At 27.4% G+C, this 19,266-nt stretch overlaps 6 protein-coding genes across 6 annotated transcripts; 2 read left to right on the top strand and 4 right to left on the bottom strand.

Moving 5' to 3' along the window:
* Positions 1-3,529: 3,529 nt before the first annotated feature.
* Positions 3,530-4,060, top strand: OCT59_028328 (uncharacterized protein; the record flags this gene model as incomplete). Its single annotated transcript, XM_025311495.2, has 2 exons — positions 3,530-3,731; positions 3,810-4,060. 2 exons carry the CDS (start codon positions 3,530-3,532, stop codon positions 4,058-4,060), a joined length of 453 nt encoding a protein of 150 aa, XP_025171134.2.
* A 4,249-nt stretch (positions 4,061-8,309) lies between these two features.
* On the bottom strand, positions 8,310-9,308 carry OCT59_028327 (uncharacterized protein; the record flags this gene model as incomplete). Its single annotated transcript, XM_066147210.1, has 2 exons — positions 8,310-8,686; positions 8,765-9,308. 2 exons carry the CDS (start codon positions 9,306-9,308, stop codon positions 8,310-8,312), a joined length of 921 nt encoding a protein of 306 aa, XP_065993941.1.
* Positions 9,309-10,000: 692 nt separating this feature from the next.
* On the bottom strand, positions 10,001-10,515 carry OCT59_028326 (uncharacterized protein; the record flags this gene model as incomplete). Its single annotated transcript, XM_066147208.1, has 2 exons — positions 10,001-10,273; positions 10,348-10,515. The coding sequence occupies 2 exons, from the start codon at positions 10,513-10,515 to the stop codon at positions 10,001-10,003; spliced, it is 441 nt and encodes a 146-aa protein (XP_065993940.1).
* An 83-nt stretch (positions 10,516-10,598) lies between these two features.
* Positions 10,599-11,066, bottom strand: OCT59_028325 (uncharacterized protein; the record flags this gene model as incomplete). The annotated part of the gene is made up of 1 exon (XM_066147207.1): positions 10,599-11,066. One exon carries the CDS (start codon positions 11,064-11,066, stop codon positions 10,599-10,601), a length of 468 nt encoding a protein of 155 aa, XP_065993939.1.
* Positions 11,067-15,817: 4,751 nt separating this feature from the next.
* Positions 15,818-16,456, top strand: OCT59_028324 (uncharacterized protein). Its single transcript, XM_025320535.2, has 3 exons — positions 15,818-16,001; positions 16,067-16,135; positions 16,222-16,456. Exons 1-3 carry the CDS (start codon positions 15,862-15,864, stop codon positions 16,232-16,234), a joined length of 222 nt encoding a protein of 73 aa, XP_025171132.1. The 5' UTR covers positions 15,818-15,861; the 3' UTR covers positions 16,235-16,456.
* A 224-nt stretch (positions 16,457-16,680) lies between these two features.
* Positions 16,681-19,014, bottom strand: OCT59_028323 (GMP synthase (glutamine-hydrolyzing); the record flags this gene model as incomplete). Its single annotated transcript, XM_025327475.2, has 11 exons — positions 16,681-16,687; positions 16,759-16,813; positions 16,882-16,943; positions 17,021-17,330; positions 17,414-17,480; positions 17,562-17,901; positions 17,965-18,098; positions 18,171-18,386; positions 18,456-18,593; positions 18,651-18,763; positions 18,840-19,014. The coding sequence occupies 11 exons, from the start codon at positions 19,012-19,014 to the stop codon at positions 16,681-16,683; spliced, it is 1,617 nt and encodes a 538-aa protein (XP_025171131.2).
* Positions 19,015-19,266: the final 252 nt, after the last annotated feature.

Below are 19,266 nucleotides of genomic sequence, written 5' to 3'. Positions count from 1 at the left end.
CCTGAGAAAAATCATATGACTGAAATTTCCATGATGGAAAATTCACTTCCCATTACTAAAAATACCAATGAGAAAAATTCTGTAGTTATACTATCTGTAGTGAAAAGCAAATCATTACTAAATTTAGCCTATTTATATTAGGAAGCTTGCGATGCAGAAAAGCAAAGAATTAAAGTCAATTAAGATGAAATTTTATATTAGTATCATTATGTTATAGAATTCGATAATCAAATAAAAAATGTTATGAAAACTAATCGAATTGGTAAGAAAAAAGTGAAAGGATAAATCTATGATTTTATTATTGCACAACTCAGTACTAAACATAATATATTATTAAAACAAATTCAAAGATAAGATTGCCTGTCAAAACTCATTTGACTCAATGCCAAAAGTCAAAACTCCTTATATAGTATCGAAACTGCTGAAACGCTAAAACTGTCAAAACTGCCAAAACTGCCAAAACTATTTCGGCATTTTGGCATAGTTTTGGTATAACTAATACTAATATTTTATTAGAGTTTCGGCATAGTTTCAGCATATATAGTATTAACTTTCTATAAAAAATAAAAGAAAGAAACAGTACATATCCACCCAATTTAAATTATTTACTTGTTACTAAGCTAAAGGTTTTTATTAATTTGTTTTAAGTTACTACTAACATGACAAAAAAAAAACAAAATTAAAAAAATTATTTCGTTTATATTATAATTTAATATATTAGTTTATTGCAATTTTTTATTTATATTAAAACAGATTAATTAAAAAAGTATATTATTTAGTCTGAAACTTTGTTTTCAGTTCAGCGTGATGATAAAAAAATAATGAATATTAGTAAAACATTCTGAAGCACCTCTTCACCATCTCTTATCTCCCACTACCACATATAATACCCACCCAATTCCAAGATTCTAGTTTGAAAATCTAAGTAAAAAGAATTTAAACCAAAAAAAAACTTCCAGTCACTTTAATTCTAAGGCTCCAGTTTGGAATCTACAAAAAAGAAAAAAAAAAACATTATTAAACGTTTTTATATCAAGAATATCATTCTCTCACTTTGAATTGCTATTCCTTTAAGTTCAGGAAATACGTCAAAAAGTCCATTTTTACAAAAAGAAAAAGAAAAGAGCATTATTAAACGTTCTTATATTAAGAATACCTCCCCTTCGAAATACTATACCTCTAAGTCCAGAAAATATGCTGAAAAAACGTTCCTAAGAGAAAAAAGAAAGAACGTTATTAAATGTTTTAATATTAATATATTAAAAAAACCTCCCTTCTAACTAAGTCAGTAATGCCAAGCAACTAAAACCTAAAAAGTAAAAAAAATAAAATTAAGTTAATAAAAGAAAAATACATAAAATAAGAATAAAAGAAAAAAAATAGACTTACCGTTATCATCCAAGAATTAGAAAAAAAAATACTGTACTTATTTGTCAATTCACAAGACTAAAGGTATTGAAAAAAATATTTTTTTATAAAAAAAAGAGATTATTAGCTGATTAGATCAGTAAAATTGGATCGGCTACTGCAGGTTGGATAATATTACATCAGAAATGCTGAAACTATATGTATATCATATGATATATTGCACCGAAATGCTGAAACAGTTTTAGCAGTTTCAGCAGTTTTGGCATTTCAGCGTTTTTAATTGCTTGCCAAAACCTAGTTTTGGCAGTTTCAGCATGCCGAAACTTCCTAGTTTTGGCAACCTTACTCAGAGAACAAGAAGCATATACAAATTATTTGAGAAAATAGGGATTGATAAAATCAGGTATATTACAACATATAGTGCAAATTCTATTGCAGAATTATTCGATAGTTAAATTCAAACTATTATTGATTATTTCTCTGAAAATCTCAACACTGAATTACCCGATGATCAAGAAGGCTTTATTATTGATTTTGAAGAGGAGATTTCAGATGACCAAAATAATGCATCAGAGGTAGGACCCCGCTTACTTATAAGATAGGTCACCTCCAGGTCTAAGGTAAAAATGATATATAAAATTATTTGCAGATCCTACTATAAAAGGAAATTTTATATTACATTGTTATGATTTTTTCCTTTTTAGCTAATTAACCAATAGAATTTAAGAAAAAAGTAAGGTAAAAACTATTAGTAAAGGGCCAATTTTCTACAGTGACTTTTATTATAAGTAAGTGAAGTCCTATCAGAACTTCAGAGGTACAAGTGAATCTCTTGGATTTAGCTAAGGTAAGCACATTTATTTTATTAACCCATGTCTCTAATTCTTCAGGTGAATCCCAAATCGAAATATGGCATGATGAAGGGGATTATTATAAAGATGATGATAACATGTATGATGAAGAATATTATTATCATGATAGGAGATAGATACAAAAGAAAAGTCTCACCAATGATAAGTCCAATCATTTCTTTAGTATATGCTTAGGGAATTAATTCAGAAACGGATAATATGATCTAGTCATGTAAGATCAATCACCAGAAAAGATATCAGGCTGAAGAATAGGAATGCATATATTCTCTAACAAAAATTCTTTTTATCGAAGCCACTCAAATATAAATACAAACATGCTCGCCTTCTCGAAGTCAGAATTTTTTTAGTAAAAATTGTTTTTACAAATGATCGAAGATCTTGATATTTTTATCATTTTTTTCTAAGCAATGTGAGGAAAAAAGGTGGGTTATGAATGAAGGGCTGTGGGTAAAATAAAATTGAATAGACTTTAATAATATGAACTACAGGTAAAGTCTCGAGCTTTGTATTTATTTTATCTCTATATTAATAAAGTGAGTTTTTTTACATTTGTCAATAACATGAATAATTTCTGTTGCATATAAAATATTATCAATTATGACATTCAAGCTTGAGAGTAGAATTGAGGAGTTAGAGAAGGGTAGGAGAGATACTGATGCTGAAAATATTAAGCGTGATATTGAGATTTATGAGCTTAAAGCTAAAATAGCAAAATTAAGGTATAATATTAATGAACTTAAAAAAGAATCAGAATCTAAGAAAATTGCAAATTTCAGACTAGATGTATCCAAATAGCTAAGGAAATTCTTAATGAGAAACCTATTATTGAATATCATCCTTCTTTCTTAGATGGATTAGAGCTTGATGCCTTCTTCCAAAAATATTGAATTGCATTGGAGATGCAAGGGGCTCAGCATTGGCTTTATAGTACTAGATGGTATAAGGATGTTAAAAAACTCAAAAACATCACTAATTATGATCGGCAAAAATGATGTATATGTCAAGATAATGGAATTTTCCTTCTTGAAGTATGGTATGATGAAAAACTGGAAATCGTTATTCCTAAAAGGATACAAAAAATTAAGGAGTTTGTTGATCAAACATCCAAAAGGTTTGATCTCCTATAATCAAACTCCATTTAAATTAAATTGATATTTGTGCAACCTAGCTGGTCATGTAAGATCAATAGGGCTGTGTAATTTTTTTTTTCACCAATTTCATAAAAAAATTAGTGTACATTACTCATTACTTATATAAACTAAAGCTATATATAAGAAAAACTTGTAAATATGTCAGAATCTCAAATTCCTCAGTCTTTATTTCCTCAGTTTACGAAACAACAATTAGCAAGAGCAAGTAAAAGTATTAAGTCTTCCGTAAATTGGACAGAATACAACAAATGGGTTAAGGCTGGAAAACCATTCGTAGAACATGATGAATTAATGTTTATAGATCAGAAACGCAAAAATGGATCTTACAGAAAACCAACTGGTAAATTTATTGATTTGTATTTATTCTACTACTTCATTTTCATGTACAGTAAAGTCAAACTTATAAAATTTTTTTAAGAAATTGAACTATATAACGTTGAAAGAAAAGAAAAACAAGAAACTGGAAATAGTTTTCAAAAGAGTGCCAGAAAGAAAATTGGAAATGCCGGGAAAAAAAGCAATAAAAACTCTTTCATAGAAAGAACCCAAACCACCACTTGTGAAAACAGTGAATATCATAGTGAAGCATCTAAATCCAATCAAATTTCTGACACTATTAAACTATACAAATCAAATGCTTCAAAACCTGCAGAGAGACAAGATTTTTGATGATGTTATTAGTATTAATAGAAAGGAAAAAGTTAGAGCATTCGATCATGGAAAAATGAAAGTAGTTGGGAAAAAAATTAGATCTTATAATGTTATACCTAAAGAATCGTATATATACATATTAATATTATCAGATTATTATTTTTTAATGTTACGATATTTAGGAGGAAAGTAGTTTAGAGCTTTGGCCTATCTCTCTGATCATGAATTTTATTTGAAATTTCTCAACATATTCTTTACAAATAAGACAAAATTATAACTGATATTTATTATATTGTATAAATTGCAATATGTATTTTTTTTTATAAATAATAAATCAAAGACATGTTTTTACATAGCTTATATGTTTTCGTGTGATGTAGTAAGTGTCAGATTGTGAAAAGCGTATATTCTATTATTTCTAAATCATTGACAGAACTTGAAATATGCCACTACAAAACATATACAGTAAAAAGGCGAGATTCTGGTTAATGATCCTTTTATCTGCTTTGTGCAAAATTTAGCAAAATTAATAAATCTAAGCAATATTATCTCTATATCGCAAGCTTTCAATAGAATGAAAATGCCTAATGCTATAAGTTAGCCCTAATGACTTATCAAAAATTTGGCCTCATGAAAAATTTATAGGGATAGCAAAAAAACTTAACAAGGATGTTAAAAGTATCTTCTTTAACGATTTTAGAACTCTGGGAAGGCAATTTTACTACTTATTTCTATATCCTTATGAGTCCCTATAAATTTCCAAATTCTTTACCTTTTTTATTTTTTTATTTTATTTTATTTTTTTTTGCAAGGTAGTGCAATTTGTGAGTTTATTAATTATATAAATATAGAAAGTTCTGTTACATGTATAATTAATTAGTTTAAAACTCCAAACCGATTCCCCATCCATAAGATTACTCCTATGCCCTATCATTACCTTATAAAATTCACCTATATCCTCCCATAGTAGCTATCAGATTATATAGGATCATCATAATTACATGGTTTTAGTAAATGCTTTCACTACTCTCTAAACAAAAGGAAGTATTATATTTATATTTATACAATTTGATATTATTATATACCTTTCAAATTACCCTATTTCTTTCTTTGACAAATTAATTTATATATTGTCTTGTTTTTTTTCAAAGCAACTGATCACTGTTCATTATGCTTAAGAATTTTTCTTCCTTTCAGGTCATATACATTACCTTTTATTTGCTGGGTTAGAATTCTCTCATATACAATACGTTGTTGTACTGATATTTTTTTCCTTAAATCTTGTTTTTTGATTCTTTTTGTATGTTTTTATTCTGCAACTAGGTTGCAACGTCAGTGGTTGCTAAATGACCTTGTAAAATTCATTAATAAATATTTCTAAAAAAGAAGAAGTAATTGTTAGTGTAGCTTTTTTTGACTTAACAATAGACCTGAGTTCTCTGTATTTTCCTTTTGGAAAAAAAATTTTTTAACATTAAATGTACAAATGGAATAGGCAACTTTTGATTAAAACCTGTAATCTGAACAAAGAAATTTCTATTCTATAAATATAATTGTTGTGTGTCCTCTTGGTTTAGTTGAAGATATTTTTTTGAGAGAAAGTCTTTCAGCATCTGTTCATATTTGTATGTGGTATTGTTGGCCACTATTAACCATTTATCTCTGAGTTGCTGACAATAAATTACATGGTCCTCATCTTCATTTTCTACAAGACATAGCCTGCACTTTACATTTCTGTATAGATCATATATCCTTTCTTTCATAATTTCCAAAGTTGGTAGTATATTATTTATAAGTTTCAAATGTTTAATAAAATTGTTATTTACTGATGTTGTTATGCAGTTGAATCCTATGTTTTTTTTAAATAATGCCCAAGTTACTTTCTCTTCAATTATGTGTGTTGAATCTTGGAAAACTGTTCTGTGTGTGCGATTGAGAGTAAGGTTGCTTGCCGAAACCTAGGGGTTTAGGCAAGATGGCGTTTCGCCGAAAAGCGAAATTCTGCCGAAACTATATTAAAGCTATATTAAAAAACTGGCGAAACTTTGGAGAAAGGCGAAACTGCCGAAACTTATTATAAATGCCGAAACTGCCGAAACTCTGCCGAAACTATAATAAATCTATAGTAAAATTTTGATGAAACTAATCGTAGGATTTTGAAGAGGTTTAGACAAGCAACCTTAATTGAGAGACCAAGATGCTTCTATTGCAGACTTACATAAATTATCTATAAATTTTCTGATATATTTGTCTACTCTTTTACCATCCCAATATAAATCAAATTTTAAGTCCTTTTGTTGTGAATCATTAATTGTGATGTAAGTTAATTTTCCTGTGTCATTCTTAGCCACTCTGTCTGCTTCTTGCCTTCTTCATTGCCTATGACTCCTGAGTGGCCTTTAACTTTTATTAGCTTTACTTCTAAATGTTTGTTATCAATAAGATTGATTATATTACTAATTATACTATAATTATTGCTTTTACACCATATTTGTATTTTATCTTTTCCATTTATTAATTTTAATCTTATGTGATTAATGCTATCTATCGTGGCCTGGGAATCTATAAAAATATTTGCTCTCTGGCCTATTTGTAAAACTAGTATGGCTGATAGAATAGCTCCCAATTCTGCACATGTGGATGATGGCCATTCTGTAATTGAACTGCTGTATTCTTGTATTACCTCATTTTTTTCATTCATTATTATCCAACCTGTGTCTATGTGTTTTGTGAAGGTGTTTAATTTTGTATTAAAGTAGTTCGTTAATGAGTCATCTGTATATATATCAATCATGTTAGATGTATTGAATATCGATCTCAAGTGATGCAGTATTGCTATATGTTGTATCATAGCTTCCTCATTTGATAATGTGTTTCTGATGAGGGCTGTATCATAATCATATGTCTGTATAAGTACGGGTATTTGTTCTAAGATATAAGATATGTTATTTCCCTAAGTGATTTCTTATCTCTATAATATCTTTAATATTTTTTTTATCCAGGCTATTTTGGCAATTAAAAATCCTGTTTATACAAGTTAAGTCTGAATAGTCCTTGTTGAAGTGGCAATTATAGTTTTCTTTATTGACCTTTCTATCGTTTAATCTGCAGCCGCTGCAATATTGTATGATTTTATGTATACCGCTATCCTCACTCTGGTTATTACTATTCATAATCCAATGTTGTATTGTACACTTTTCTGTCTTGTTCTTTCTAATAATTTGTCTCAATACTAATATACAGTCCTGGTATGTATACACAAACTCCTTTTTCTGCTATTTGTAGACGGCATTTTCTTTGTCATCTTAAATGCTTGCATGTTAATTAGGGCTTCTCTGTCAATTTCTGTTTTAGTACTTTCCGAATTTGAGGACTCTATGTTTTTAATTTTTTTTTTATATCATATATCAATCATATATCAATTATATTAACTATATATATGACAGCATAGCGAACATCCCGATTTTATCACAATTTTGCCGATCATCTGTAGATCATTTGTCGATCATTTAATCAATTTTATCACTTCACAATAATTAAGTTAATTAACTTCGATTGAAAAATTCTACATAATAATATATACTCAAATTTTGCATACAGTTTAATATTGGTTTGAAATTATTGTATATGAAATTTTATTTGGATCGCATTACTATTGGATAACTTTTACTAGTAGAAACTTTTAAATTTTAAGCATTTTTATTAAAATTAAAAGTTTCTATTAGTAAAAGTTATCCAATAGTAATGCGATCCAAATAAAATTTTATATACAGTAATTTCAAACAAATATTAAACTGTATGCAAAATTTGAGTATATATTATTATGTTGAATTTTCCAATCGAAGTTAATTAACTTAATATAATAGCATATTTACTGTTATATTAAGTTAATTAACTTAAATTGGAAAATTCTACATAATAATATATGCTCAAAATTTCCAAACAACTTATTATTGATTTGAATTTACTGTGTATCAAATTTTATTTGGATCACATTATTATTGGATAACTTTTACTAGTAGAAACTTTAACTTTTAATAAAATGCTGTCATATTAAGCTAATAAACTTTAATTAAACAATTCTGCATAATAATATGGCTCAAATGTCAGTTACAAAATACTTAATATTGATCTAACTTTACTGATTTATGAAACCTCATCATCATTGAATAAGATTTATTAGTAGCAACTTTTTAAATTTTAATAAAAATGTATTTTTATTATAAATTAAATAATATTACATATAAAAATCTCTAAGTTAAATAAATTATAAGCTATCATAATTTGACCATTCTTGATATAAAATTTCAAATTGATTATCTATATTTTGCTCTAATCTTTCTAAAATACTTTGTATATTTTCATCATTATTTTCATTTGAATTGTTATTTATTTTCTCTTCAACTAAAGGTATTTCATTATTTTTTAGTGGAGTAGTTAATCTTGCTGTTAAGGTATTAATATTTTTTTGAGCTTCAAATGATAAATAATTAAAACAATGATTACATTTATCATTATATAAAGTTAAACATTCTTTATGAAAACCATGCCCACAAATTAAAACAATACCATTAGATGAATCTATATTATTAGGTAATAAACATTTTTCTGCATCACAAAAATTATCATTAGCAGGTTTATATGCTGTATTTCATGCTAATGGAAGAACTTTTATATCTACATTAATTTCAAAGCTTGGAAGCATAAAACTTGGATATTTACTATTATTAATTTTGGTTGTATTTCCAATATTATGATAAATTTTATCAAAAAGAGAAAACAAAAATAAAGAAACTTTTCTTTCTAAATAATTTAATTTATCTTGAGAAATAGTTGGATTTCTTGAATTAATAAAAGATTCTTTAAATGAATTATTATTTCTTTCAGCATCAATAATTTTTGCTTTTTGAATAATTTGCAGTGCATTATTTGATTCAGCAGTTTGACTTTTAATAGAACAGTGAAAATTTTCAACAAAATAATCATTAAAAATAGGTAAATTTTTTTTCAAAACATTTGCCATTGGATGATTATTAAGCTCCCAATAAAACACATCACTTAAAAATACAAGTGGTGCTTTATTATAATTATGTCTCCTTAATCTTTGAAATAATACCCAAACTCTTACAACACTTTCTAAATATCCCTCAAAGTATCCACTTCTAAAAAGTACTGCACATATATCTAAAGTAAGTGGTATAGAATTATCCAACAAATCAATCATCATTCTATATTCTGCATCTTTAGAATTTTTAAAACGATTCATAATGACTTTTCTAATCTTTTTCCAACCATTAAATGTTAAATCTAAAATAAGATTAATTACAGTTTGTTTTGGCTTTTAAGACAATACTTTTTTATCTCCAAATAAATCATGATACAACATTTCAAAAAAAAAATGGTAAGTTTGAAACAAGGTTTCTCTACTATTTAAAGAAATATGAAGTGGTCCAATCATAGGAATTAAACTTAATATTTGTTTTGAAATTCCAGATATAATTCCTCTATTAATTCTTAATGTTATAGCTCTTCTTATATTTACTTGTCCTGGCCAATCAGCAATTATAGGAATAATGTAATGATCTAAATAATCAGTATTTTTTAACCTTTTAAATACTTTAAATAAAAGATTTGAACATTCAATATAATCTTTAGTACTATGTAATAGGTGCAAAATAAAATCTACTAATTTGCTATTATTTAATGATCTTAATTCCTGATGTTTTTGAATGCGACCATCATAATTATGAACATTAAGATTTTCAATTCTATTTTCATAAGAATCTTCAATTAACAAATTTTTCCATAATTCATTTTGCTCATAATAACTTTTGCCTATTTGGTTCATAAAATAATTCTCAAACTTTTTAATAATTAATTTAGAGTCAATTCCTTTAGGATTATGTATTAAAATATTATTTGAAAAACATGGTATTCTTGAAATATTAGGATTAGAATTTAATAATATTGTAACAAATGAAAGATATTATGTGTTTCCAATAATGATGGCATAGTACGTCGATGAATATTATGGTAATCATCAATATTCAAAACAAACATTTTTTCTATATTTTGTAAACAATAATTATCAACAGATTGTTTATGTTCATCTGAAACAATTTTTTTTTGTTGATTTACTGTCATTCTTGATACTGATAATCCAAGATTTGCAAGTGTATCAATAGAAGTAGCTGATGCTCCAGAAGTTTGTAAATATGATCCAATATCAGCCTTAATTCCATTAATGTATTTATTATTAATACTAGCTAAAAAATAGCATAAAGAAACTAATTTTTTCTTATTACTATTATTTGTTTATCAGATTTAGTTTTAGGATTAGTTCCTTGATATAATTCATCAAAAAAACCAATTAAATCTGCATCTTCTGTTTCTAACATATTATTAAATTCATCAGGATCATAAATTGTTTTTTGTTCTAATATTCTTTGATTTTTATAAAGAATATTAAACATTTTTTTAATTTTGTTACTTAAACTAATTTCATCTGTAATTGTTAATTGTGATATAATTTCTTGATAATCTGATTCAAATTGTTTTAATTCTTCACCATTATATAAAAATCTTTTCTAAATGAATAAGTATGATTTCCCATTGTTAAAATATTATCATCATCCTTTTTTTTGGAAATTGGTGCAGTATATTCTTCTAACATATTATAATCAGGATCATTATCTGTTTTTTTTCTGCACAAACTACAAATTTTAGCAGTTTCATCTAAATTTAAAATTGGTATTAATCTTTTTGGTATCTTTTCAAGATTAAGGTTTTTTGATCTCTTATTTGCATTTTTTGATTGGCTTTTATATTCATCATGCTTTAGATGAGAGCAAGTTTCATTATATTTTAGGCTATAAGCCTCATTAATAATAAATTTATTATAGTGAGTTTGACATAATTTCATGCCAACTAAAATAGTTTCTTTTTGTGTTATTAGAATTTTTGTATTATTAATCATTGTCCTAATTACTCCTTTGCAATCAGTTGAGTTAAAACTGCAGGACATTTTTTTTGAATAAAATTTCAGAAATTTAAAGTTAAAAAAGTGTTATTTTGTATTAAGTTAAAAAAAATAATATTTTTTATATTAAATTGAATAATAATATTTTATATTGAAAATGATGTTAATTTTATAAATATTTCTTGTGAATTTTTTAAAGGACTATTTATAAAAAAGTGAACCATATAAATTTTAATCATTTTACTTTATTTATTTATTTTATATTGTTAATAATGAATTAATTCTTAAAATAGTTCATAAGATGTGCCAAAAATTAACTTTATTAACCTTATAACAATTGCAAGTCTTTATTTAATAATAACTTCTTGGTTATTAAAAATTATTCTTAGTTATTTAAGCCATTAATTCTTGAATACCTAATTAATATATTGTAAAAGTTTCAAATTTCGCCCGAACATCTGTGGCTTCGCCCGAAGCTCCAAAGTCCGATTAGAAAATGATCAGCATATATATCAAATATTGAAAATTTTGGCCTAAAGCTAATTTTGGCGCCACATTTTATTTTGCTACAAAATTTTTATACTAAATTATTAATATATTATACTATTAAAAAAACAATTTAAAATAATTTTTTAGAATATTTATGGCCTGGAATAAAGTCTCAAAATTAGTGTGATATCACATATAATATGATCGGTAAATGATCGGCAAGGTGATATAAGCATGTTCGCTATGCTATATATGACTATATTTGCCCGATATACCATAGAAAAATTTTGATTTTTTTCTAGAACTTTTATATTTTATAGGAACTCATAGGAACATAAGGTCAAATAATAAAGAATTTAATAAATCAAGCTAAGAAGCCTAAAAATGATATCAAGATTATTCCTATAAGCATCCTCATAAATTTTTCTTATAGAGATAGAGAATTTTTATAAGGACGCTTAAAAAAATAGCATACTCATTGCCTCAACCTAGATTAAACTATAATTGAGCTTCAAAAGTGCTTATAACATCCCGCTAATATATCAGCAATGAATAGGCAATAGTTGGGTTGCGAAATAGTGCACTTCTGATAATCATATGGATCAGGCCAAGATAATACATATTGCACCTCCAATTCTCTAACCAACTGACCACCAGACTGGAGCTTGAGAGTGTTAGGAAGATTTTGGAAATATATAAATACAAAAAATATATAGCACAAATGCATATATATTGGATTTTAGAAATATTCCAGAACATTCTTGTCACTATTCTGTAACTATGAAAGGGTGTTCAGTACTGTTATTACTGTAACAGGATCATGTGACTGGCACAGTAAGGTGCAGTATAAAATTGGCCAGTATTATTCCACAATTTCGGCCAGCACATAAATTTGGCCAGATCCTTGAATATAATAACTCAGCATCCAAGCTGGCATATAGGTGGTTTGAAAGAACACTCTAGTTCTATAACAGTTCCATGACACTATCATAGTGCCATCGAGTTGTCATGTCCTAAAGATCAGCCAGAAATTATGCTATAGTGCCAACCAAATTTAGACGCAGATTTACATTAAATTATTGCGCTACCTAACATGATATTTTTTTACCACATTTTGGAATCTAGAAAGGCAACCAAATAGGTGTAAATAAAAGGTAAGCATTTCAATATATAATCTAGCACCCAATCAGGCGCAGGAAGTCAACACCTCAACATAAAATCAGGTATCTAAATAATTACAGAAGGTCAACAATAAGGTTGCTTGTCTAAACCTCTTCAAAATCCTACGATTAGTTTCATCAAAATTTTACCATAGATTTATTATAGTTTCGGCAGAGTTTCAGCAGTTTCGGCATTTATAATAGTTTCAGCAGTTTCGCCTTTCTTCAAAGTTTCGCCAGTTTTTTAATATAACTTTAATATAGTTTCGGCAGAATTTCACTTTTCGGTAAAACTCCATCTTGCTTAAACTCCTAGGTTTCGGCAAGCAACCTTAGTCAACAATTCCATTATAGAATTTAGTATATAAATGACTCAGAAATAAGAAGAAAAACGTGGTATTTAGATTATATGTGTGTAGTAATTAGATTATAATGTGGTAATAAAAAGTATATTAGCATAAAAAATACAAATATTAAGAAAGACTTAAAGACATAACTAGAATGTAAAAGTGATATACTAAGAAATAATAAAATGCTAGATTATATGAGGTATTTAGACCATATTATTTAGATTATATGTGGTAGTTAGACTACATCATTTAGATCATATGTAGTATTCAGATTATATGCGATATTTAGATCATATGTGATATTCAGATTATATGTGATATTTAGATCATATGTGTAAGGTTGCTTGCCAAAACCTAGGGGTTTAGGCAAGATGGCGTTTCGCCGAAAAGCGAAATTCTGCCGAAACTATATTAAAGTTATATTAAAAAACTGGCGAAACTTTGGAGAAAGGCGAAACTGCTGAAACTTATTATAAATGCCGAAACTGCTGAAACTCTGCCGAAACTATAATAAATCTATAGTAAAATTTTGACGAAACTAATCGTAGGATTTTGAGGAGGTTTAGACAAGCAACCTTACATATGTGATATTCAGATTATATGAACAGGGCAGACATCCCTATATTATTATGATATTACTGATTATTTTGCCGATCACTTGTCCAATATTATCACATAAAAAAATACCATTGAATTAATTTTTTCACAAATTCTACATAATAATGTATAAAATTTCAATTTTATTTACTTTATTTTATTTATTGTTAATAAATTAGTTCTTAAAATGATTCATAAAGATTTTGTCAAATATCAGACATATATTAATTTTACAATAATTGTAAACATTTATTTAAGTATAACTTTCGGGTTATCAAAAATTATTCAGGTTTATTTTAGCCACTAATTCTTAAATACCTAAATAGCATACTGTGAAAGTTTCAAGTTTGGCCTGAAGTTCTGTGGCTTGGCCTGAAGCTTCAAAGTCAAATTAGCAGATGATCAGCATATATATGAATTATTGAAAATTTCAGCCTAAAGCTAAATTTGGAACCACATTTTATTTTGCCACAATACTTTTATATTTAATTATTAATAACCTAATTATTAAACAAAACAGTTAAATATAATTTTTAGAACATTTATAGCTTGAGATAAGGCTTCAAAGTTAATGTGATATCACATTTATTATGATTGGCAAATGATCAACATGTGATATAGGGTATGTCCACCCTGTTTGATTATATGTGGTATTTAGATTATATGTGATATTCAGATTATATGTGATACTATAATCTAGGCCAAGTGGGATACCACATGCGATATAATTTATATCGCATGTGGTATCTCACTAGTTTGTTTGAGAAATGATCCATAATAATAACTTTGATATTTCGTTTGTCTGATATATAGTAATTGATTTTAATACAATGATTTCAGTCACATGATATGTGGATAGCACTAACAAAGTTTGAGATATCTCTTGTACAAAATCTTATCATTTAAAAATATCTTTTTTATCTTTTTACGTATTATTTAAAGATGCACATACCGATTGATCCTGCAATGGGAAAAAATTGATTAGAAAAAATTGATTATTATATACTTTATATATACATACTACTGTACACGCACTTTAATAACATGATTTATTTGACACATCATATGAAATTAAGAATGTGTACGAGGGCAAATCTGTTGATATAAAAAATATAAAATAAAATAAACCATTCAGCTTATAGTTAAATAATGTTTCACCGAGTTTATCATCGATGTTAATTTATGAGACTAGAACTCGGTATAAGGTAACATTAACCTTTAGTAATATTTATGTTATTTGCCTTATATAGAAAAAATAGATTAATTTGTTCAGAATATTTGTCCCAGGACTCATAACACAAAATCAGAAGATATGAAAAAAAAATAAAAAGAGGGATTATTCTGTCACATAATTTATATTTGCTGGATTGAGTGTGTAAACCTCAATTTCCTCTTAATAATATTATCATGCTAAGAAGACTATTTAGAAAATAGGTAAAGATTGTATGTAAAGATATTATTAAAGAGGGTACTGATCAAAGTTTTATTATGGTAATTCTCTAGGTTGGCAGAGATTGAGTCGTAAAAATAACCAATCGTATTTTATTTAATAAAATCGACTAACTTACCATTATGTCAAAATTCGAACTGCTAACAAAAATACATTTGATAACTTCGATTTTGCAAAGAAATCTCATAAAATGCTTGAGTCATTGACGTAAATGCAACGTGTGATAACGATTTTTCCTAACATAAACACTTTTATTAGTATCATATTTTCTAATCTTAAATCCCAAGAATACTAATCGAGTTTTATCACTTCTTTGATAAAATAGGGTTGATTATTAATTATTAATCCTACTTTTTTTATTATCTGTTACGACAAGAATGAGAGTTTTCGATTTATTTTAAGTATAAAGAAGTTTTTCAATTAATCTTTGATTAAAATGAAATGGGGTATTTTCTAAGATCTAGGGTATACGTCACGTGTCACTAGGAGAACATTAACGGGAGTATAAGTTATTTAACTATTCAATATGTAATAAAATAATGATCATTACGTTATGCATCTGGTGCATCTCCGACGTGACCAAAATCTTAATAGCGCCAGCTTGTTTTTTTGTCCGTTTCTTAAAAATAGAACTAAACTCATCTGTTCCGACAAGTGACCGTAGAATCCATTTTTTAGTTTCTTCAAACAACCGAAAAGAATATTCGAGAATAATTATAATTATTTTGATCATCAAATGAATATTATGCATGTACAGATGAATTTATTATGAACTATTTGCTTCTACAAAAAAAATGAATAACAAAGAAATTCCATCTACCAAAATTGAACCTATAATAAAACCAAAATGTAATCTTTTTGAATTGGTACAATATCAATGTATTATTAAGGATGATCGAGTTATTTGTTCACCATTTGTTAGGATTTTTAAGAGGTATTAATTTTAAAAATTTTTAAATTTTTACATTTCTAAATATGATTTTCAATATATTGTATAAGGTGTGCCGGTAAACCAACTGTTGAAATAACGCCTTATTACAATGATGAAGGATCTCCTATTGAGCCAAAGTAAGGCATATCATTGTTTCTATAATGACTATTTATTAACACAATTTATATTACATACCAAATTTAAAATCATAATTTTCGATTAGGATTTTCATCTAATAAATTTTATGTTTTTCATGACAAAGTATTAAAGAAATTGATCATGCTCTAGATGTTGATATTTATCTAAAAAAAAAAATGATTTTCTAATAGACAATACTACAAACTATTTAATTATGTATCTTAAACGAGTTTAAGTTGAGCAAGAATACCTTAAAGTTAATAGAGAAAAAGAATATTAGTGTTATCAAGACATTCATAAATAAAATTAGAAATTATCCCAAAATAATAATTACATTGTAACAAGCCGCTAATAGCAAGAACAACAATAATTATAAGGTTAACAAAATTCCCATATTTTTGCATACAAAATTTCTTTGCGTGGTGAAAAGTATTAAACCAAGAATAAATCTGTAAATTCGTCACAATTACTCTTTTTTAACAAACTAAATCTGAAACTTTAATTAAATGAAAAATGTACATATTTAATAATAATAATCCAACCGTTATTCCCTGAAAAATAAAATAAAAATTAAATTAATAGAAATGAAGGATTTATAGAATTATTAAATAAATAGACCTACAATTCTATTGTAGCCGGAGGCTTACTGGATATATCGTACACGACTCTATTTACGCCTATTTAAAAGGATTTATTGTTACGAAAGAACCCAATTAATAGATCTAATAAACACTAATTAACTTACCTTTAACTTCGTTAATAATTCGATTGCTAATTTTCTTCAATACATCATAAGGAAATGAATACCTATGCAGCGCGAAAAGAAAATATCTTAAACCTAACAAAATCAAGATAAATCTCTGACGAAAAGTACATAAATTTACCAATCTGCCGTCATAAAATCTACAGTTTCAACAGCTCTTAAAGTAATAACTTGTTCATAAGTTCTTTTATCACCCATAACGCCAACAGCTTTAACGGGTAATAAAGCAGCATAAGCTTGAGATATTTTACGATAAAGTCCTGCTTTCTTTATTTCATCAATGTAAATATGATCAGCTGCTCGGACTATTGCAACTTGACTAGGTGTAACTTCACCTAATATACGAATTGCAATACCGGGTCCAGGGAACGGATGACGCCAAATTAATTCATCATCTAATTTCAATGTTTTACCAAGTTCGCGTACTTCGTCTAAATGAATTTAAATGAATTTTTTTGGAAACTATAAGAAAATGTGAGATTAAGCTAAAATCAACAAGTTAATAACTAATTACCTTTGAATAATTCTCTTAAGGGCTCAATAAGTTTTAATTTCATATCCTCTAATAATCCACCAACATTCTAATTCAAGAAAATTTTAGTTATTTTTAAATCAAATCCTCTTTTTCATAAAAACACCTACTATAGCTTACTATAGCTTACATGATGAGTTTTAATAGTGGCACTTGGTCCTTTAAATGAAACACTTTCAATGACATCAGGATATAAAGTTCCTTGAAGAAGATATTCAATTCGACAATGTCCAGTCTCCTTTGTTTCTTGATCAATCTTCAAAGCTTCTGATTCAAACACTTCAATAAACGTGTTTCCAATAATCTTTCGTTTTTTTTCAGGATCAGTGACGCCTTTAAGGCGATCGAGAAATATTTCGGAAGCATCTACAACTTTTAAATTTATTCCGAGATGATCACCGAGATTTTTCTTAACAGTCTCACATTCGTTCAACCTCATCAAGCCATTATCAACAAGAATTGCATGAAACCTAACGAATTCACAAAAAAATTAGGTCTGAAGAAAAGAAAAAAAAAATTCTTAGACAACCTACCTATCCCCGATCGCTTCTTTCATCAATCGGGCGGCAACTGTGCTATCCACTCCACCACTTACGGCTCCAACAACTTGTCCATTAGGTCCTATAATCTGCTGAATTCGTGCTATCTCATTATCAATAAATGATTTCTAAAAAACAAATAAAATAAAATAGTGAATATTAAAAACTTTAGGAGATAAACACAATATTAGCATACTAACCATTGTCCAGTTCGTCTTGCACTCACAAATGTTTATAACAAAGTTTTTTAGAATCTCTTTTCCTAGAGGTGTATGTGTTACCTCAGGATGAAATTGAATACCAAATAAATGTTTCTCTTCATGAGCAATTGCTGAAAATGGCGCAGTTAATGTGTGTCCGATCACCTTAAAACCCTCGGGAGCTTTATCTAATTGATCACCATGGCTCATCCAAACCTATAATAATATATTTAACCATTCGACGCGAAGAAAAAAAGTTGAAATTATAAAATCATAAATTCATACTTGTATGGAATCTTCTATACCATCAAATAATCTGTCAACGAATGGATGACCTTGATGCTTATCAACCTTCATTAATGCGTGGCCATATTCTCTATTATTACAAGGTGCTACTGAACCACCATGATTCCATGCAATTTCCTAAATTTTAGAGTTAATTAGATGAGAGAGAATGATATTAAAGGCATTCAACATTACCTGAAGGCCATAGCAAATTCCTAATATGGGTATTCCTAAATTAAATATTTCAGGATCTACACGCGGTGCATCTTTGTCATAAACTGAATAAGGACTTCCCGAGAGAATAACACCTAGAAACAAAAAAAAGCTGTTAAATAATTCACGCATCATTTGGATACTTTTTATTTAATGCAAAATGAACGACACCTCTAGGTTCGAATTGTAACCCTTTGATTTTTTGGGTGCATGGTAGCATTTCACAATATACACCAAATTCTCTGATACGTCTTGCAATTAAATGCGAGTATTGGGAACCAAAATCCAGGATTAGAATTGTGTCGTAAAGAGAATGAACCTGTGTAACCTGTTCTTGTATCGACATTGCTTTTTACAAAAACTTAGAATTTGAAGTAATGAGGGTTTATTTGGGTTTTTTTGACGCGAAAATTATTGTTTTTAGTTTAAAAAGGAGAAAAAAAATTTCGAGATTTGATCAACACAATCTTTAAATGTCGATCAAATAGGGTCCGGATTATTTACTCGGTAACTCGGATCGGATCGTTTCATTGTATTTTTACAAAATTATGAATTTAAAATGTTCTTATTTGTACAACTTCCAATATCGATATTGGGG

The sequence above is a fragment of the Rhizophagus irregularis genome, chromosome 8, assembly GCF_026210795.1.
Source record: "Rhizophagus irregularis chromosome 8, complete sequence".
Classification (NCBI taxonomy): Eukaryota; Fungi; Glomeromycota; class Glomeromycetes; order Glomerales; family Glomeraceae; genus Rhizophagus; species Rhizophagus irregularis.
Note: the sequence above shows the minus strand (reverse complement) of the source record. Positions and strands in the feature narration are given on the sequence as shown.